This window comes from Miniopterus natalensis, chromosome 11, assembly GCF_054644295.1.
Source record: "Miniopterus natalensis isolate mMinNat1 chromosome 11, mMinNat1.hap1, whole genome shotgun sequence".
NCBI lineage: Eukaryota > Metazoa > Chordata > Mammalia > Chiroptera > Miniopteridae > Miniopterus > Miniopterus natalensis.
Genome location: NC_142091.1, coordinates 55978144 through 56000464, shown reverse-complemented (window position 1 = coordinate 56000464; position 22321 = coordinate 55978144). Strand labels below are relative to the sequence as shown.

General features: G+C 41.7%; 1 protein-coding gene across 1 annotated transcript in view; it reads right to left on the bottom strand.

Moving 5' to 3' along the window:
- The window catches only part of BBOX1 (gamma-butyrobetaine hydroxylase 1), a 50101-nt gene extending 38610 nt beyond the window's left edge, over positions 1 to 11491 (bottom strand). Inside the window, exons 1-3 of the mRNA XM_016206151.2 lie at positions 11219 to 11491; positions 2964 to 3222; positions 1689 to 1803 (exon numbers count right to left, since the gene is read on the bottom strand). Of these exons, the coding sequence (XP_016061637.1) occupies positions 1689 to 1803; positions 2964 to 3182 (334 nt within the window). The 5' untranslated portion in view covers positions 3183 to 3222; positions 11219 to 11491. The remainder of the gene's footprint in view (positions 1 to 1688; positions 1804 to 2963; positions 3223 to 11218) is intronic.
- Positions 11492 to 22321: the final 10830 nt, after the last annotated feature.

Genomic DNA, 22321 nt, shown 5'->3' with positions numbered 1-22321 from the left:
CTGATAGTATTGAGAAATGTAAGCCATAAATTGCGCTCGTCAAGAAATATTAATGGGGGTGGGGGGGGCATACCCTTTTACAATGCTTAACAGCTTAAGCAGTAATAATGAAAAGTTGGCTTTTATTCCCTGGAAAAATTAAAAGAAGAGCCTGAAGGAAATGAAAGTAAAATCCAACAGGATTACAAAATGAGGGCAGGGTTAAAGAAAAATATTTTGAGTACCAGAAGAAATTTAAAATAAACAAAAAATAATAATAGTCGTGATTCTGCTACATGACCCAGTTGCCACTCAGTTATGTAACTGGAGAGTCCTTGAAGTATCTAGCAGTGTACTCACTGGGGAAGGCAGGGAAAACATATTTCCCCGGATACCCGTGTGGATCCCACCGGCTGGCTGGGCTCGATAAAGAGGAAAATGGATTCCTGGTGGTTTAGAAAGAAAGCACTAGAACAAAATCTTGTCAGTTGTCAGAATGGTGAGACTAGGGGAATAGAGGGGCCTAATTCTTGACAAGACTGGCCTATGCTGGAACCAAAAGGAACAGTCATACTCTATTGATAACCATAGGACAAGGTGAGGCTGTGTGGTTCAAGCTGATTAATTAATAACATTTCCATACCCAGTAAACTGTTATAAGTCTAGCATTTAAAACCACGGAGAGTAACCGCACACGTCTGAGGGTTTCAGAATTGAAAGGAGCAAGGTAATGTTTCTCTCTTGGGGTATGACCCAGAATTCTTAGAGAGGTGTTACAAAATTCAAGTAGCCTGGTCAGTTGTTCACAGAGGCAGAGGTCCAATATCGCTGGTTAACAGTGGAAAAAGAAGTTCAGGGAAATTTGCCTCGTTAGTGTGTTTGTAGAAGTCAAGATTCTAGTAAATACCTAAGAATCATTATGTTATTAGAATTTGCCTTTGACCCACATAATCTTTGATACAAATCTTCAAAATACACAGAGTGAATTATTAACACTTCCCACTTCTCTCCAGTGCCTCTGCGTGAGCTGTCATCATTGTGTTTCTCCTAAAAGTCATATTTTAAAAGGAGCTTTCTACCTATGTTAAGTATTTATTTTATTTTGTCTCTCTGCTCAGGAATGACATCTTTTTCCCCCCATAGAATCCATTTATCACAGATTTTCTGAACATTCATGTGGTACAGATTCCCTTGAGACCCAAATACACTCTCCCCAAGCAAATTTGCTGTGCACACTCATACACACACACGCGCGCACACGCTCATATACACACAATGCTACATATCACTTCACGGGGTTCATGGATCGCATGATTTATCTGTGGATACCGGGTTAGGAACTCCTGCTTTGTTTATTTGGTGCTACCCTGGCCTTAGGTCAAGTTATTAAGAAGGGCAACTCTGGTTTGCCCCACAGCCTTGCAGCGAGCACTTTCGGAGGGCCTGTCTGCCAGGTTTCACGGCACATGACAAGGATACGGGTTTGCTGTATTTCTTTCTTTCCTGTCCCTTTAGAATGTGTAAATGGATCTCTATTTCTTTTCATCACTATCCAAATAACCTGTGTTGGTAAATCATTAAACATTGCCATAAACATTGCCCATAAATTACCATAATATTTTAACGAAACACGAGAGTTTGAATTTGCTTCTGAGCAAATTTCTTCCCATCTAAGTTTTAAATGACCTTGGAGACCATGACAAGGTTACCTGGGACAAACAATTCTCTTTGGAGTTTCTCTCTGGCCTGCTGCGAAAAGCATCTCTTCTTCAGCCAGTCAGCTTCAAATTCACTGTAATGTTCGTTTGGCCAGGTGATAAGAACCTTATAACAGAGAAAGCAAATATCACCCACGTGTATATTATGCTTCTGTATACATCAGTTCTCCACTATCGCCCTGTTTCTGAATGTCATTTAAGATAATCAGGGGATCTGTTTTTTTATTTTCTATGTATGCATAGGCACAGAATATGCTTTTGGTAACAAGGTCACTGAAAGCCAAGGGGATCCATCTGAGTTCCGAGGCCCCTGACATATCACACAAGAAATAAAACCTGGCTGGATCTGACGTTCTTGTTGTCTGCTCCCTAAAACTGTGCTTCTAAACTTTCTGTGATGACTTAAAGTTAGGTATCACTTAATATTCCTGCCCAGAGTATCAGAAATAGTAACGATGTGGTCAGGCCGATAATAATAATAAAAATAACACCATTTTGAGTGCATATAAGGAGCATTGCAAACATAACTCATTAGTCCTCCCGCAACTCTAGGGAGAGGGCACTACTATCACTCCCATTATTTCAGGTGAGGAACGTAAGAGTAAATGCGCTTTCTACGGTCACACAGCTACTACGCCGTGAACCCTGGGAGGAAAGTCCTCAAGTAGAGATGAAGGCAAGGGGGGGGAGGTGATGACCTTGCTGGTCACATCTGCTTTTCTAGTAACTGTATCCTAGTATTTGGAAGAGAGAAACACAGGGTGGTGGCCACATCTAGTTTGTGGTTCTGAGGGCTATGCTTTGGGAGTTCTAGAACAAGCCTTGCACATCTACTCACTAATTTTGAGTGCTTACTATGTGATGGGCGCCATGTTCAACATTTTTACCCATATTATCTCACTGAATCCTCACACCATCTCTCTCTGAATGAATTCTGTTAATATCCCTATTTTACAGAGGAGTAAACTGAGGCCCAGAAGCATTCTTTTTATTACAGAATTAGTTGGATTGTGTCTTCAAGGCTGCCACTCACTGAAGGAATAATGAATACTATAGGGCTTATTAAAAATAGTAGTAGTAATAAAAATAGTAGTAATAACTACAGAAATCTTTCATTTACTGAGCAGGCTTACTTTGCATCAAGCATTGTACAAACCTGATAACATGTATGACCAAATGAAAAAATAATTCATCATTTAAATTATTGGAGACCAACCCCTTTATGTATTTTAGGAGGGAAGGGAGAAATAATTTAGAGATAATTACCCTTTTTCTGTCAAACGACAAGTCTTTAATACCAATGTTCACATCAAGAGATTCCACCAGAAACTTCCGTGCCTTCGCGGAGTCCAGGTAGCAGCCGGGGCACTGGCAGTTGTCTCTGAGCCACACGGCGGGGTAGAAGGATTCTGTGCCATCTTGCCAGAGAATCTGCATCAGGTGGGCCCCATCCAGCACTTCTGCCTTCTGGATGGCACAGCGCATGGTTCTGGTCCTGAGGTCTCAGGTAAATCTCGTCAGCTACCTGCTAGGACAAATCAGTGTTAAAAGGCATCTCAGGCAGACTGGGCCTGAACTTGACCGCTAAGAGTGGGAGCAATTCAAGCAGACCCTGGATTTGGCTATTTGCTCGTCTGCCAGAGTTTGCTGTTTGACTTGTCAGCGCCGGGACCTTTGTTCTGGTGAGAGCATGTCATATGCGGTAAACAGAAACCCAGGGACTAAAAGTTGATAAGGTAAACATGCTGAGTCAGGATGCAAATAATTCCTGGTTTTCCTCACAGATATTTTAGATAATAAATTCAGAACCAATGACATGTGTTCTTTAATAGTTATGTTTGTAAGAAAGCTCTGGAATTTTTTTAAGGGAGGAAAATGCTCCATAAATTGAAAGCACAACAATCGTAACTGTGCCATTTTAACTGAGGCCATTTTTAAAAAAAGAATAGTTTATTGACTTTTAGAGAGAGAGGAAAGGAGGGAAATATCCATGTGAGAGGGCAACATTGATCAGCTGTCTCCTGCACACCCCCAACGGGGAATCATGCCCACAACCTGAGCATGTGCCCTGACCGGGAACTGAACTGGCAACCCTTCGGTGCAGGGGACAAGGCCCAGCCAACAGAGCCACACTGGCCAGGGCTGCACAGGCCTTTTGAAAAACAGGGTTTCTATGACACAAAATTAGTAAGCTTGATCTAATAAGGGGACTATTAATTTTTAATTTTAAAAGGTACTACTGTAATCCAGTACATTGTGCTATTTCTAGCCTATCTTTTTTTATTTATATAGTACATTTTCTCGATGTAATAATATAAAAGTTACATTCCTAGCTCCGCAGGGAACTTGTTTGTTCTCTGAGATTTTCTGTTTCAACAGAGTGCGCCTTGATATCTTTGTTAACTTATCCAACTCTTTAATGAATACCTTCATGACTTTACTTGGGAACACATCACTTCTTTTCACTAAGAAATCCCCCGCATTTGAGAACATGCGGATTTGACAGGAAAGGAAACCAAGCGAAAGAGGGGCACCGTGGTACCGTGGACTGAGCGCCTCAGTGTTGATCCCAGTTCCAACCATGGCTATAAATTTGACCTTCGGAAAGCGCGTCAATGTTCTAAACCTCACTTTCTTCATCTGTGATTTTCCAGGACTCTAACCTTATGTGGAAGAAATACAACTTACACTGAAGAAGTAGAACTTCTTAACTTCTTCCACATTAAAATTGGCTCGTCATTAATAGAAGGTGACATGTGACAATGGAAACAAGGCTTCCTGGTCTTAGAGTGAAAGGGAGGCGTGCACACATACACACACACACACACACACACACACACACACACACACACACAGTGACTGCTTAGCAAGTATCTGTACCAGGCACTGCAATTGTCCATGGAGGGTTCAGTGATAAGCAAAACAGAAACAAAATAGCTCCCTTAAACTTATAGATAGAAAAACTTTATACATCATTAAAATAACTTAGAAAAATACTTCCCACAACATTAAAATAAAGCAGCTTTTAGGTGATTGTTTTACATATACTCTCTCAAATCATTAGCTTAGATAATGTAGTCAGGTTATAAAGCAGAGGCAAGGGGGAAAAAAAAACACTGCTGTCTTCATTTAGCCACATTCCTCTAAAGTTATCTAATGATGGAAAGAAAATACAGCTCTTTGGGATTCGTGCTTATTCCTACTTGGGAACCCCCATCTACTTTCTCTTAATTTATATAGCAACAGGAGAGCACTGTTACCTAAAAAATAATAAAAAATCGAATTTAGTTCAAACCTGGGTGTTTATCTCATAGATTGGAAAAGATGCCCTCAGGAAATCCAAATATCAGCTTCTCTGCAGAGTGAGTAGGGCATTTAGTTTTCCTGACAGAATGGGAGGCTGGCAGGTTTTCTCACATGAGTGGTTTCAAAGGACAGTGATGACTCCAGTAAGTCTGGGAGAGTATAACTAGTTCATTTAACACATTACACACATGGACAAAATAGAGAAGTGCAGTAAATTTTATCTAAGTCAGGGGTTGGCAATCATTATTGTAAAAGGGCAGATAGCACATAGTTCAGGGTTTGCAGGTGGCTTACAGTCCCTACTGCATAGTCTCATTTTATTTTTCCAAACTCTGTAGGAATGTAAATGCTATCCTGACCTCACGGGCTAGAGAGAAATAGGCTGTAGGCCATCTCTGGCAGCAGGTCGCCTGTCCTTGGCCAGGTTCCCTAAGTCACGCTTTTACTACAGTGGAATAGAACCGCACTTAAATACAGAAAAACGGTTCTCTTTTCCCTCCTCATCTATAAGGTTAAACTTAATCAAATATATTCTAAGCATCTTCTTTGTGCCTGCTGCGCTAGAGGGTACAAAGATCACCATGAAGTTCTAGGTTTCGGGGAAAAGTGAAATAATTATGAAAGTTGATAAAAAAAAATCAGACTGGGCACAAATAGCATTTGTAGTTGTCTGAGAGGCTCCAGGACACCTCCTTAGAGAAAAATGGCAATTTGAGTAAGCCTTAAAGGCTTTGTGATCAATGTCACTGAATGTATATTGATTCTGCCTTATTTTTTCTTCCTTTAGTGAGCATGTGACTAAAAATTCACTGTTTCACAGCTTCTCTTGTACTTAAGATTAGCGTGTAACATAATACCAGCCAGTGAAATACATTTGGAAGTTGCTGGATGGAGAAATTTAAAAAAAAGAAGTAGACTTAGCTGCCACATGCTGTTTTCCCTCCTTCCTGCCTGGAATATAGATGTGGTCTGAGCGAGGGGGCAGTCGTTTTGCAAACATGAGGCAAAAAGCAGAAGGTTAAAACTAAAAGTAGCCTGGGCTCCCCATGGTTCTGTGAAATCATGTTCTCAGTATCAGACAGTCATGCCTGGACTTGTTTTTACACAAGAAAAGAATAAACTCCTTACGCATGCAAACCTCTACCTGCCAGTTTTTCTGAATATGGATAGGTTGGCTCACAAGCAGAAAAAACTGTGGAAGGTCATTCCAAGGAGAGGGGGCAGAATGAGTCAAGGAACTAAGATCTGAAAGTATGGAGTTTGAACAAGAGAAAATATTTGGTTTAGCTGGAGCCAAAGGCTATGAGAGAGAATACAGGCTAAAAGAAATGACAAGGTGTGTTGTTACCAGATCAAGAAGCGCTAGGCACAAAGGAGTCTGAGCTTTATTCTGTTATCAGTGGAAGAGTTTAAACATTTTTTTTCAGGCAGGAGATTGGCAAGGGAGATGATACTAAGAGCGTTATAGTGTATTGAAAGCAGGTAAAACCCACTAGATTTAGAGAAATTGCTTGGAGTTTTTGTGGTAACCAGGTTCAGAATAAACTTGGTCAGTGGGCATGAAAATGCAGAAGGAGAAACTGGAAGGAGAGGTGTGAGCAATGTTGCAAATTTGTATTTGAAATTGCCCCTCAGTTTTCGTCCACATCAGTTTTTCTTTGGCTCTTTCATTAAAAACCATTTTATGATTTTATTCCCTGATTCTGCAAGAAAACAATCCTTTTGTGAGCTTGCTTAAAAAGAGCAATTACTATAGCCCTGGCTGGTGTGGCTCAGTGGATAAAGTGTTGGCCCATGGACTGAAGGGTCGAGGGTTCTAAAATAAGAATATTTGCTTTAATTATATTGATGGTAAGGTTACAATAATAGTAACAGTAGAAGTAACAGTTTACTGAATGCCTTTTCATGCCTCTCACTGTTCTAAGTGCTTCATGTATATTGACATATGGAATCTTCATTGCAACCCAGTGAAAAATCTACTGCAATTATCCAAATAAGCAGCAAAGAAGGAGGTTAGGGAATATAAGCATACAGATGATGGTAAAAGCCGTTTCAAATTCTCCAAGGGAGTAAGTCAATTAAGAAAAAAAATCTTCCTCATTTGTTTTTATCATCCAAGTTCCATGTGTGTTGGTCCATATTCTAAACTCAACTCGTTTTCTGTACTGCGTTCATGAATGGGTTTGAACATGTTTTGATTGAAAGGATTTATATAAAACTTGAAATCAGATACATTGAATCTTAATGGATACATTATTTGAAGGGTGCATTTTCACCACAATAAACATTGTTCCTGTACTTATAGATGGCCCTGTGCCCATGTCCTACTTACTGTTGAAGTGATCACACCAGCAGACATCTGCACCAACAAACACTAATTATAACCCAAACTTCCACTTTAAGCTTTCTGTCTCTCTTTTTTCTCCTCTTTCTACCTAGCTTATTTGAACTGGAGAGGGAAAAGCACTTTTCCAGACATTAGGGGAACCCAAGACTCTTCCCCCACAACCCATCCGACCAATGGATATCCTCAGGACGGTATTTCAAGAGAGGTTGCACCATCTGGACCGTGGCTGATGGGAGGTTGCCCTAGGCACATGGGAGTGTGGAAGAACTGGAAAGACATGGGTGTTGCTGAAGTTAATTGTTTGAATATCTATGAAGGAACTTGGCAGGTCATTTCTACTCTTGACAGTCCCTTTCTCAGCTTTATGACAAATGTGCATGGCAATCCAAACCAAAGCATGGAAGAATGGGAAAACAGTGCCCCTCTTTAATGTCCCTGGCTTATGTAAAGGCCTATTGGGGCAAATGTGATGAACATTGAAAAAGAAAAATTCAAGGTTTATCAGTATTTGAAAGTGAATTCTTTCTGAAAATTTATAAGCTGTATATGAGTGTAATTTGTTAAAATCTGTTTTCCAATTTAGTCCACTTGACTTGTTAAAAGTGAGCCCTTTTGAAGCATCATGGTCATTTAGTTATTTGATAAACTGTTGTGTTTCTCTGGAGAAAAGAGAAATGAAAAAGTACATCCGCCCTCCCCCCATCTCTCTATCTCTGTGTTCTACTTATTCCACAATGATAATTTAGTTTATAGAATATCACATTGATTTTGGGGGGAAGAAGTAGTTTTTCCTGGCCTGAAAAACAGAGCTTGGATTGGTGGAGATTCCCATCTGACGGCATAGATTTTTAAAAAATTCATCCCATTGCCCTGCTGGGTGTGGCCCAGCAGTTGAGCATCAACCTAGGATCCAGGAGATCGGGGTTTGATTCCCGGTCAGGGCACATGCCCGGGTTGCAGGCTCCATCCCCAGTAGGGGCCATGCAGGAGGCAGCCAATCAATGACTCTCTCATCATTGATGTTTCTATCTCTCTCTCTCCCTCTCCCTTCCTTTCTCTGAAATCAATAAAGATATATTTTTAAAAAAAAATTCATCCCATCTTTTGATATGTGTGTGTGTGTGTGTTCCTTCCTAACTCAATTACCTATTTCCCCCCTTCAGTGCTACGGAAGTTTACTTGGAACTCCCGTTTGGCACAACCAAATTGTTTGTTTTAGAGATCATTATCTTACTTTAGTAATGGGTGTAGCTTCTATCTTTTTTGATCTTTTAAAATTTTGATGAATTCAAATTTTGTCAGCTGGCTTTTCCAGCACTGTTTGGAAAGCCAAGAAAGTAGCTCTGAAAGGTATTTTATGCATTGATATTAGAAATGAAATAAAAATAAACTTAGGACCAGAAAGATACAACCTGTGATATCTCTGGGTCCAGTGCAAGGAAAATGGAAGCTTGGAGATGTTGGGTGTGACTTGTCCAAGCCCACACTGATGGTAGTGGGAGAGGTTGTCCCAAAACAGGTTTGCCAGTCTAATGTGCACATATAAAGTGAATATTTTCTAATGCTAATAAAAGAGAGTGCAAACACTTCTCAAATGCTAATTACAACTAATTTGAATCATATGTTTTACATGGGATTCTCAGGAAGTTGATGCAGAAACGTCATAGTGACTATACATAACATTAAAATTAATGGAGATTAATAATATGCACTTGAGAAGGCTGATTCATCTGCTAGATTACTCACCCTTCAACATAAAAAGTAGTTATTTCTTGACTTTTTTTTTAGTAGAAGACAAGAATAGAGTGAACTCATGTTATCAAATATCAGTGTCATGTTACTAAATGTCAGTTAAATTTCATCTTTCCTTCCTTAGGTAAGTCATCAGGCCTGCTGTCCTATAGCAGGATCCTCTAATGTGTTTGACCTCCTGCTTCTAGGTGGGAGGATCAGAAAACGATGAAAATGCAAAAAACGTACATGTCATATGGGTGCATGTGTATAAGATGTATATGTAAAACCATTTGTTCAGCACTTATTATGTTCTAGCCACCCTGCTAGTGCTTTCTGTGTGTTAGCCTTATTTAATCTCCCTGACAGCCCTATGAGATCAGTATCGTCACTCCCATTTTAGAGATAATCTTGAGCTTGGGGAGGTGCAGAGAAAATAGGAATTCTTGGCTACTGCCTAGTAGTACATCATGGAGAATCTGTAGTTGAATAATTTTCCAGGCAATAAATTCAATTCACCAAAAAAATACTATTAAAATAGTAGCTAAAAATCTCAAGACTGTTGGTTGCTAGTTGACTTCACCATAGTGTATTTATTTCATCACTGGAGGAAGAGGACAGAAAGTTGTTTCCCAGACATTACACCATAAAGGCTTAAAAATATTACTATTCTTTTATATTTCAAACTTTAAATCATAAAACTCAATTAATATCTACTTGGTAAGGTTGAGATTGACCAGACTTTATCAGTAGTGTCTGAACTTTAATATCTCTTGAATGTATACATGCTCAATTCATTATATTTGCTGCATAAGGCCCTTCAACTTAGAGATTGCTTTATTTTTTAATTTAATAAGTGGCCAAGCTACTTAACAATTTATGAATATATTTTCAGGTGAATTACAAATTCTATAAAGCCATTAGAAGAACCAGTCCATTCTCTTGAGCAGGTTCACCATTCTGCTCGCTACCTTGTTTAAAGTGTCAAATTTTATGCAGACACTTCTTTCTAAATTATAAAAGGGAAAACTTTAGCTTTATTCTGGTGGAATTACCACATTCAGATCAGAACTCCAATTATCAAGGCATTCCTTTACTGATGTGCTGGATTTAAGAAGATCTCTACATCTTTGAACCAGAACATATATTCATTATGAGAAATTTTATATTTTCAATAAAATCAATATCTGTCATATCTCTCCTCAAGCTACATTTAGGGAGCAAAACAACTAAAAGCGTGCGCAACAACCTTTCTAAAGAAGCTTGTTACATCCAGCTTTTTGGGCTTAACAACGGGCCAAGGTCTAATATGCAGTCACCTTTCTTTCATTCCCAACCAGAACCTGCCCTCCCCCACCATCCAGTCCGCTTTTAAGACAGTGTTCTCTCTGTCCCCTCTGTATGCTTTCTGGATCAGCTTAGGGACTGCAAAGTAATTTGACTGCTAGACTAAGCCAAACATAATTAGGAAAGAGAAGCTGCCAAGAAGTAATCAGATCCACTGCATTCCAAAGTCAAGTCTATTCCAAATGCCTGTTGGACCATCCCCACTGCAGCCCACATGGCTATGAGATCTGCGGGACTGGATTTCCAACTGGATGCTCTCCCCAACCCCAATCCATAGACCTGAATCTCTGTAGGCTCTTCAAATAAAGGAAACTTGAGCTCAGTCATACCTGTTCTCAGATGTGCTTAAGGCCCCAAACCACGTAAAACATACCAAAGAAAGGAAATGTCAGCTTTGACCCTAAATGTCCTTTGGGGAGGGAGCCTCCGGTGCCCGTCACATCCCAGACTGACCTGCCCCCAGTTTCCCGATGTCTGATGTAGTGCGATGACTTGGGAGCCTTCCCTCCTGCTCCTGGCAGCTCCGCTGCAGCCCTGCTTCCAGACACAGCTAAGGTTTGCAAATGAGGAACATGTCACAATCTGAAGGTGTAGCAACTCCTGAACGGAGCTTGGAAAGTTAAGAGAATAAAAGAGAAAAAAAAGAGCTTTTACAGCCTAGAGGGGAAGCAGTTAGAAAGAAAAAAATACTTTCACGACTACAAGTGCCTGAAACCACAAAATCCCGGGATTCCGTGAAAAGCATTACCTTAGTTTAGAATCTTTCCTGAGAGGGAAGAGCAGGTCTCACCTGTCTTGTCTCCTGTCCCTGAGCCAGCAGCAGCAACAGAAGCAAGTGAAGGAGCTCTCACTCCTGTCCCACCTGTTCACAGTGACAGCTCTTTTATTGCAAAACTCACTTGGAGAAAGCGCATTGAGATGCGCATTTAACAGGGAGGAGCTACCAGCTCTCACCTGAGCGAGAGGTGAGGTGGTATCTACCTGGCCCTAGAATATTCCATAGGAGCCTTTAGAGGGAGCTTGATTAGTTGTCAGGGGCTGGTAGAGGCTGGAATGGGTCCCCCTGAGCCCTACACCCTGCTTTCTCTGCTGCGTTGGCTGGAATGAACAGTAGCTGCCAGAGAGCACTGGGCTTTTCTGAAGGCACCTGGTTGCCCAGTGACTTGACTCACAACACGCAGCCCTTAGGGCAACAAGAGGGGGAAGGCCACGGTGGGCAGAGTGCCAAGGACCAGAGACTGGCTGCCAGGCATTCAGATGGGAAGTGCCCAGTGCAGGGGGAGGGCTGGTGGACAAGTCTCAAGTCCTAGTTCCTAACAGGGTCCAGGTTCCATTAAAAGCAAGTCTGCAGGTGGCAACAGCAGCCCAGGAAAGAGGAGCATGGCCCTCTGCCTCGTCTGGCCACCAGCAGAAGCAGCTTCAGCCTGCGACTTGTTGCTTCTTGCCTGAAGGGCATTCGCAGCTGTGAGGCTCAGCTAAGCAGGAACAAAGGGCCACAGAGAAAGAAAGTGCAGCCCAGCTCTCCACGGCCTCCCCCAGGGTTTGTTGCCCAGGACAACTCCTCTCCAGGACTGCAGTGTCCCCTCCTCCCTCAATGATGTCCTGTCAGCTCCTTTCACTGCAAAATTTAAATTGTGTCCCTTCCCATGGTCCCCTCCTCCATCTCCCTCCTTCCTTCCTCCAAGTCCAGGTCAAGTTACTGACACCCAGTGTCCAGTGACAATTACAGCAGGCTTTGCACCCATGCAGGCAGGAGAGTGTGTGGACCCGGTGCTCTCGTAAACACTGCCAGCCTCTTAAACCCACGGTTACTGAGTTTACAGGGTCTCCAGTAGCAACCAGTTAATTATATTCTAAAAATTCTGATGATATAATAAAAATACATTCAACTAATTTTCATTTCACACCTTGTGCTTAGTAACAATGATTGGGATACATTTGGTAAATTCTGTTTAAGCTTTAAAAAAATTGTTGAAAAAAGTGCATTGCATGACCATGGTTTCTAAAAGAAGAGCAAAACAAAACAAAAATAACAAACAAACCTATCAATAGCTAACATTTAAAAACCTACACACAAAGAATTAATCCCCAGTTGTTTGTCTGTTGTTTGAAACCAAACAACAGACAGACAACTCCTTCTCTTGAGTGTGAGAAGTGTCTTTAAGATTGAAAAAAAAAAATAGCATTTCCTGCAGATTCTCTTTTTCTGGTGTCAACCCTTCAGTCTCCAGCTTGCTTTCACACATGGCTTCTCAGTCTACTGTCCTGGAAGTAGCAATATTAATATTATGGATTTCAGATGGAGAAAATGAGACCATAGAGGTTCATGAACTACAAAAGATCACAAAAGTGCATTGGTATCAGTGCAAGAAATGTTGGAACTTTGCCTATGTGTCCCTTTTTTTTGACTTAGGAAAAGTTTGTTAAGGTCAGCTAATTGAACTTCAGTATAGCCAATGCACTAGATCTTAGAAACACAGCGAGACTCGGTGTTCGTTTTAAACAGGAATGTAACGATGCCCTCCTTAGCAGTGAGCATACACAAATGAAAATGCTCTGGATTATTTGAAAGACTTCTCCAGGAATGTCTGAATAGCAGGATTTGATGACATTGAGCAAGATCTCACTCAGCGACTTTAAAAAAAATTATTATTTAATTATATGACATACGATACTATATTGCTTTCAGGTATATAATGTAGTGATTAAACATTTATATACCTCACAAGACGATTACTGTGATAAATGTAGTAACCGTCTGTCACCACATCTAGTTTTTACAATATTATTGACTATGTTTTCTGTGATGTACTTTACATCCCAGGGACGAGTTTTATGAATGGCAGTTTGTACCTCCTAACCCCCTTCACCTGCTTTGCTCACTCTCCTACCCCCTTCCCATCTGGCAACCATCGTCTGGCTCTCTGCATCTATGAGTTCGTTTCTGTTTTGTTTTATTTCATTGTTTAGATTCCACATGTAAGTGGACTTCTTTCACTGAGCAGCGTATCCTCTAGGCCTGTCCATCGCTCGATTTGGTGGTGGGTGGTGGTTCCCGAAAGGATGAAGCCATTGAGCCTGGTGACTCCGGGGGCAATAAGCAGGCTTTACTGTATTATTTTTAGCATGTGCTGTGCTCAGGGAGCTGTCCCAGGCATAAGACAGCATTATAGGCGTCAGGACCATTTAGCTTCCGAAATCTAGTACCTATGGAAAGATTCTGCTGCTTACACCATTTTCTATTTTGAAGAAAGAAAAATAGTGGGATTTTCCAAGGATACTTCCCATACAAACAGTTGATAGCGGCATTCTTTCTTGTTAAATGTTGGCAACTGCATAAAGCTTTAAAATTTTTCATATCATTTAAACATAAAAAATGTGTTTTAATGATACTAAAAAGACAATTTTATATATACTTCTATATAAAGAAGAAAATCAAAGTGGCCCATAACCTCACTGCCCTCGTAATATTAAGAAAATTATAGAAAGATATTAAATGACATATACTTCTTTTTTCTCCCTCTTTCAAATTCCTTTTCCCACAGGTAATTGCTCTTAATAATTTTCTTTGGCCCACACTGAAGTATTTACTGTGCATATGTGTAACCCAGTGGTATGCTGGTAAACACTGAACAACCAGCTCTCTGTGCCCATGTGTTTTCATTCTCAGGTAATAATGAAAGTGCTTTTATTACCCATGGCGACAGGACCCAGGAGCAAGGAGAGAGCCCAGTGGGGAATTTGCGAAAGGATTCAGCTGCATGTGTAGAAGGAACACTTGCATTGAGTAGGAAGCTGTCTCAAGTCCTCCCAATGACCAAAACTATTATGATAAATAAAGATTAGTGATCATTTTGCTAACTAAAATCAATAGCTAAGCTCTGAATTTTTAGTCATTCTTTCTCCAAGAACATAGTAATTTGTGAGTAAACAATAACTGTCAATAAATAGTAATTCTTCATATTATTTTTCTAGAGCTGAAAAGAAGGGTAGTAATAAGCCAGTTTAATCTTGAAAATAATTTGTCTTAGGTATTTAAAAATTTAATATTTAAACTGTTATATCTCCTCGTAGTGAAACATAACCTCCATGAAAACTTTGGGAATTCTGTATTTAGTCCCATTCTCAGAACAGGAAATAGAGGCTTCCACCCTGTTGCCTGTGTTTTAGGGGACTCTGCTCTGGCCATCTTCCATCTGTGCCACTCCCCATAGTGATCTGTGGTGCCAAGGACCCCACCCAGAGCCTGTACCATCCCCCACTCCAGATAATGCTCTGCCAGCCAGACCCTGAAATTTCAGACTTTCAAAGACTTGTGTCTGCTTCCAGAGTCTGTGACTTTTCCCTTCTCTTCCTCCCAGTCACTGAGGTTGCTCTGCCCCCCTGGCCTGCACACCCTAGTCCAAGAGGTGGTCCAGGGGCAACTCTGTATGTGCCTGCGCTGTATAGATAGATGAAGCTTAGACGTATGTTCTGGAGTGTCCACATGATCTCCCCCCGCTGCAGGATGAAACTTGAAATGTGATGAGAAGTGGAGATAGCTGTGGGCCTAAGGTTGCAGGGTGGGGGCTAGAGTCCAGGCACTAGCTCTCCCTTCTCTGGCAAATTTTAATGTGGAACAAGGAATATGGGAATTCTAAATTCAAGCTTAATTTTTGGGGATATTATGAAGGTGTATTGTTCAAGGTTGGGTTTAAAGCATATTTTATTCACCAGGTTGTTACAAGCAGTGGTGTGTTGCTGATAGTTGTTTAACAAGAGACTGTCTGAACGAACAATAACTCGATTGCAGTGTTTGCCATTGCAGTGGTGTAAATGATCCTGCCTTGCATGGCCAATTTCAAGCTACCAATGCAACATTATTGAACGTGATTTTAAGAAGAGGCGCATACAGTTGGCTCTCCTGAGCCGGTAACAGCTGGATCCAGCACATCACTGTTTATAATTTTAAATACAGTCACGCACCACTTAACAACTGGGATATGTTCTGAGAAATTATTGTTAGGTGGTTGTGCGAGCATCACAGAGTGCACTTACACAAACTCAGATGACACAGCCTACTGCACACCTCGGCTGTACGCTATAGCCTATAGCTCCTAAGCTACAAGACTGCACAGCACGTTACTCTATCAAACAACATGAGATTAAATCAAGCACAAGAGGAGATGATGTAATCAAGAGACAGTAAACAGGAGATGTATGAGGCTATAGCCAGCATAACTGGCATAGTTTTACAGCAAACTTTTAAAGTAAGTATAAAGACTACATTCTAAAATAACAATAAAAGTATAGTATAGTAAATACATAAACCAGTAACATGGTCGCTTATTATCATTATCAAGTATGTACTGTACATGATTGTATGTGCTATACTTTTATACCACTGGCAGTGCAGTGGTTTGTTTACACCAGCATCATCACATACCCCTGAGCGATGCATTGCGTTATGACATTTGGACAGCTACAGTGTCACCAGATGACAGGAATTTTCCAGCTCCTTCCTTCATAATCTTACGGGGCCTCTGTGGTATATGCCGTCCATCATTGACCCAAACGTTACGTGGTGCATGACTATATTTAGACTGGTATAGGAGCCTCAATTTGTACTCTCAGCCTTGGACCCCCAGTATTAATGATTCATCCTAGTGCATGGAAAGGTGCTGACATGCAGGGGGCCCTTACTAAACACCTCTTAAATAAAAGGCCCTATTCTATGGCTTTAGGTAAGCCATTCATCTATAAATTAATCTGTACTTTACAGAGTTATTAACCAAATGATACAGTTCACTTTGGAACGTTATATTCAATCAATAAATGTTGAAACAATGAATAACATACATTCTATCAATCTTAATATCTTTTTTATTATAATATTTGGGGAAATTCAAGTTTTTTATTTTAAGCTATTCTTAGGTGTTTGAAATTCTCTGCATTTGTCTCTAGGTCAAGACAAACACCCATTTCTTTTAGGGTTTTCCTTGGAGAACCCTTTGTGATAGACATCTCATTTTCATACAGTTCCCAAGGGAACAGTGCTCACACAATGTTACTCATTTTAGAAAGTTTGGTAAAATTCCATTTGGCTGCAAGTCTGTTATCTGAGCCTAGGGGAGGAAAGGCAGTGTTCTATGCTCTAATTTTGTTCTCTGTTGTATTTCGCATCCTGAGACAGAGGAGAGAAAAATGGCTTTGAATTAATACTTGAAATTTAGTCATTTTATATGTTACCCTTAGTGAGAGATGTATTAAGATGAACACATGAGAAATAGGAAGTATAAATGATTGGGCAGTGGCATCCTTCCTCTCATTTGCTTGGCTAATTTAATGAAACTTAATGATGAGTGATAATTTCTAGTTGGAATAGTTGTCACTCATGAACATATTTCATTGGCTAGTGATTGATACACTTAGTATAAACATTATTTTTTTCCTCAGTAATTCCTAATAAAAGATATTTTACTTCTCATGGGAATGTTTTCTTCCTCCCAAAGTATTTCAATGTTGCTGCCATGAGCTCCATGAGCCATTTTCCCCCCTCTCCTATATTTTTTCCGCAGTTGATAGACATTTTTTTTTCTCTTCTCAGTGCCACAAATAGCTTTTAGTTTTTTCTACCCATTCCTACAAAAAAAGTTGTTTGAGCTCTGTTTCTATAAACTCAAAGCCTTAGGAAATAAATATCTTGTAAACATAGTAAATACTTTGTCTGGGAGTCTTCCTTTACACTATCAAAAAACAGTACTTTCTCCAAAAGATCTCCATAAAGGAGTATCCGCTATCAGATTACTCAAGTGTTGAAAACTCATCTGAATACGCTGCTGAATGAAAACACAGATTCATCAAAACGGACATTAAGTTAAAGGCAGAGCTCAGAAAAATCATCAGCAAATGTAGATGTATAACTTACAGATTGGAAGAAACTTAGATATCTTCTGATTCAACAATAAGATTGTTGAATTATACAATAAGTTCTATAGATGGCAAATCTGGAATACCACCAACTGAGAGAAAAACCAGATATCATCAAGGGACACTCTAGAAATTTTCATGTCTATATTAGTAAGAACAGGCTGGGTTATGGTGTGTAAATTGATAAATGCAAAAGCTCAGTGTCTTAACACAACTGAGGGGTATTTCTCACACACTTGACATGCCAATCATGTGTGAGCAGTGGGATCTGCATCATGAGCTTGGAGATCAAGACTGATAAAATCTCCAGTACCTGGAACATCACCAGATGATGTGAAGAGGGAAAACAAACATGGCTAAGTATGACTGCAATTTAAAGACTCCCATCTGTAAGTTTCAGATATCACTCCTACTCATTTCAGTCAAGCAAGTGAAATGGTCACTTGTCCCATCAAGGAAGAAGGGAACTGCTTATATACATGTGTGTGTGTGTGTGTGTGTGTATGTGTATAATTTATCTTTATTGTTGAAAGTATTACAGGTATCCCATTTTCCCCCCAATTGACCCCTTCCACCTCTCTCCCACCCCCTCCTCAGGCCTTCACCCCGTTATTGACTATGTCCATGGGTTATGCTTATATGCATATAACCTCTTTGGTTAACCTCTTTCCACCCTCCACCCCCTTTCCCTCTTTCCTCTGAAGTATGATCGTCTCTTGCATGCGTCAAGTCTCTGGATCTATTTAGTTCCTCAGATTCTTTTGTTCATTAGCTTCTTTTTAAAGAAGACCTTTCAACTTTTCCTGTAGTGCTGATCTGGTGGTGATGAACTCCTTTAGCTTTTTCTTATCTGTGAAGGTCTTTATCTGACCTTCAATTCTAAATGATAGCTTTGCTGGGTAGAGCAACCTTGGTTGTAGTTCCATGTTTTTCATCACTTTGACTATTTCTTGCCACTCCCTTCTGGCCTGCAAGGTTTCTGTTGAGAAATCAGCTGACAGTTGCATGGGTGCTCTCTTGCTGCTTTTAAGAGTCTCTGTTTGTCTTTAACCTTTGGCATTTTAATTATGATGTGACTTGCTGTGGGTCTCTTTGGGTTCATCTTGTTTGGGACCCTCTGTGCTTCCTGGACTTGTAAGTCTATTTCTTTCCCCAGGTAGGGGAAGTTTTCTGTCATTATTTTTTCAAATAGGTTTTCAATTTCTTGCTCTCTTTCCTCTCCTTCTGGCACCCCAATAATATGAATGTTGGGCCTCTTGACATTGTCCCCAAGGCTCCTTATACTATCTTCATATTTCTGGATTCTTTTTTCTTTTTGCTCTTCTGGTTGGGTGTTTTTTGTTTCCTCATGTTCCAAATTGCTGATTTGATTCTCAGCGTGCTCTACTCTACTGTTGATTCCCTGTAAATTATTCTTCATTTCAGTTCGTGTAGACTTCATTTCAAATTGGTACTTCATTATGTCATCGATTTTCTCAATTGTTTTCATAAAACTCTTACTAATATAGTTGAGCATCCTTATAAACAAAATTCTGAACTCTGTATCTGTTAGCTTGCTTGGATCTATTTCATTTAGTTCCTCTTCTAGAGATTTCTTCTGTTCTTTCCTTTGTGACACGTTTCTTTGCCTCCACATTTTGGCTGCTTCCAGGTGTTTGTTTCTATGTATTAGGTAGCGCTGCTATGTCTCCTGGAATTTGTAGAGTGGCTTTGTGTAGTAGGTGTCCTGTGGGGTCCAGTGGTTCAGCCTCCCCAGTCACCTGAGCTGGGCCTTCTAGGTGCTCCCCTGTGTGGGCTGTGTGCACTGTCCCTTTGTAGTTGAGCCTTGGTTGCTGTTGGCATCGCTGGGAGGAATTGACCCCCAGGCCAATCAGCTGTGAGGATCAGCTTCAACTACAGACAAAGAGCTGCTGTGCTGGAGACACCCCTATGGAGCAGGGTTTACTTCAGTGGGGCTTTGGTGTTCACCATGTACACCCCTTGAGTGTGTCACTCATGGATGTGGTAGGGTTGTAATCCAGCGTGGTCAAGTCTGACCACCAGGTGCACTGTCTCTGGGGCCTCCCAGGAGATGCAAAGTCAGCCTCTGCCAGTGCCTTGCCCAGGGCCACCCAGCATGAGCTACACAGCAAACCGTAGTTGGCTGCTACTTGTGCTGGACTCGGCCGTGTCCAGGAGAGGCCAAGCTATGAGCCAGTGCAGCTGCTGCTCGTGCCAGGCCTGGGGCCACTTATCAAGCCGTATGGGGCAGCTGCTGCTTGTTTGAGAGATTTTAGGAAAATCCTGAGCATGGGGCTCGAGAGGCCACTTGCACAGAAAAGCCCCTGGAAATGGCCTGGATGAGCTGCAGGTGGGGAGGGGCGGGGCCTCCGGGAACCACGGGGCGGGGCCAAAGGTGGGAGTCAGGTGCTGGGGATTCAAAGATGGCGCCTCCTGCTGGCTGTGTGCGGGGAGGACTCGGCACAGGAGCCATGGCCTCCGCCAGCCCTTCTGCCTGGGAGGAAGCCGCCCTCCACCTCTCACCCGGATCTCAGGCAGGTTACTTCCCCCCCCGAGTGTCCCGGGTCCTTTCAGGCTGCTCCCGGCGCTGGGCTCAGAGGGAGCGTCCGAGTGAGTCCGCGCCGGGCCCTTTAGAGGAGCTGCTGGGGCTCCCGCAGCCTCCGCGACCCTCAGGGACAGTCCCCGCTGGGTTCACAGCCCAAAGGTGTGGGGTCGTCTCTTCCCGACCCTGGAGCCTGGGCTGGGGGCTGGGACCCCTCCCTCCTCCGGGCCCCCCTACCACCGAGATTCCCTCCCGGGTTTACCCCGCGGCACCGGGTGTGGGCCCGCAGCCGTGTCTCCGATTCAGCCCCGACCCACCTGCGTCTCTGCCCCTCCTCCCGTCTCGGTGCCTCTGCAGCTCCCTGGTCGTGGGGCTTCTGTGCAGCCGGGTGTCGGGAGGCCGAGTGCTGGTGGGTCTGTGTTTTAGTTGTGATGCTGATGTGGTTGCCGAGGCGGCGGGCGCAGCTGTGACCTACGCTGCCACCTTGTTTCAGTTCAACTACGTTACTGAAAGGGGGAAACTGGAATATTTTAAAACAGTCCCAATGTCTGGAAATCCTTATGACTCCTATTGTCATTGACAGTTTTCAAATGCGTGAGCTCACAGACACAGGCAGCAAACACGAAATGTGTGAAGTCGTAATAAGATCGTAAAATAAGATGTTTTGAGAATGCAGTTATAGAAAATTCATTCCAGAAAATTATCACTGGGCGGAGTGGGTGAAAAATTTCTTCCGTCTCTCACCTGGGTGAATTAGTAAGGCCCAGTCAGTTGCAGGATAAATGGTACTAAGATATCTAAGGAAAGGGTCAGTATGAAGGTGAGGAAACGCTGAAAAACAGGAGTTAAAATAGGAAAGCTGATGGTAGCCCTCCAGCACCACCCAAGGATTTGGCAATACAGGTGGATGCACTAGTGTCTGATAACACATATTATTCTATAACGTTGGAGACCCAGACAGTTCTCCTTGCTCACCGAGACATTTTTATGTCAAAATTTGGCTTCTACAGATTTTTTTTTCTTGGAGGGAGACAATGGACTGCTCAGGCTAATATGAATATTTGACATTTGAAAGTTGGGTTCTAATTCTATTCCAGAAAATTGGCCTCTACACAATATGCTTAAGTTTGGTTAGTGCAAGGCAATCTCACTCAGTGTTATCAACTCCGGAGACTGACATTTTCTGGGTCTGCATGGCCGATACTTGATTGTGGTAAATTCACCCAAGAAATGCTACTGGATAAGACCTCCTACTCATGGGTGAGGAAGCCTGACAATATCTGAACTCCTGTCTCAACCATCTCTCAACCTCCAAAACACAGCTCTTTCCTTCTCCCTTGGTACATTACCTTCAAAGTGTGATGTGAAGGGCGCTAGTTAACTTCCCTTCTTAATATGATATATTTTCTGTTGAAAGTACACCAATGGTAGGTGTCCCACTGATTGCAAGGCAAGCATCTCCTCATTAAGATTTAGTCTTTTCCTGAGCTCTTTTCAAATCCAAATGTCCTTTGAGAGAAGCACTACTTTGTCACTACTGTTTCCTGAGCATTTTCTTTACAGAGCAGACATTTTAATTAGCGTTTTATGTTTTATTTTGTTTACTCTTCACAAAATTCAGCGAGGTAGATACTATTATTCCTGCTTTACTGATGAGGCAACTGAAGCTCAGAGAAGTTTGGTAACACCCCCAAGATTACTAAGCTAGTAATTAACAAGGCTCGAGTTCAAATGCAGCTCTGACTTCAAAACCCAAATTCCTCATCACTGTGTAACAGTAAATTCATTCATTCAATAAGCATATTTAAGAGCCCACAACGAACTCTTCAGACAACAAATAAATACATTAATGAGATAATTTCAATTAGTGCTAAGTACTGTAAAAAATACTAAACAGGGTAACTAGAGAAATTTGAGTGAAAAGATAGTGCTATGTCATGCTGGTCAGGGAAAGCTTTTTAAAAACAATTGTTTGGAGAAAATACTCAAGCTGAGACCTGAATGGTGAGACAGAGCCAGTCTTTGGGAGAGGGTGGAAAACATTCCAGGCAGAGAACGGAGGGCTGGAGAGAGGCTAAGAACATTCCCAGGAGGCAGAAGAGCCCTGCAAAAATGTTTGAGATAAGGGTCAGCGTGGTGCCCTTGAGGACCAGACAGGTGACCGGCGAGGCTGTAAGTGATAAGGAGGGGAATGGGAGGAGCTGACATTCGACAGACTGGCAGGAACCAAACCATTTAAAGCCCCACATGAAAAGAGCAACTTCTACTCTTGGATAAAAGCTACAAGAGGGAAAAGTTTAGGAGCCTCAGAGGGCTTTTTTCTTTACATTTCTTTCCAGGGTCAGCCATGCTCCCAGTTATTCTTAACTTCTAGCCCCTACCCTACCCCCAGACCTGGTGATCTGTACTACAGATTTGGTTTTAGATATGCAAACCATTGCA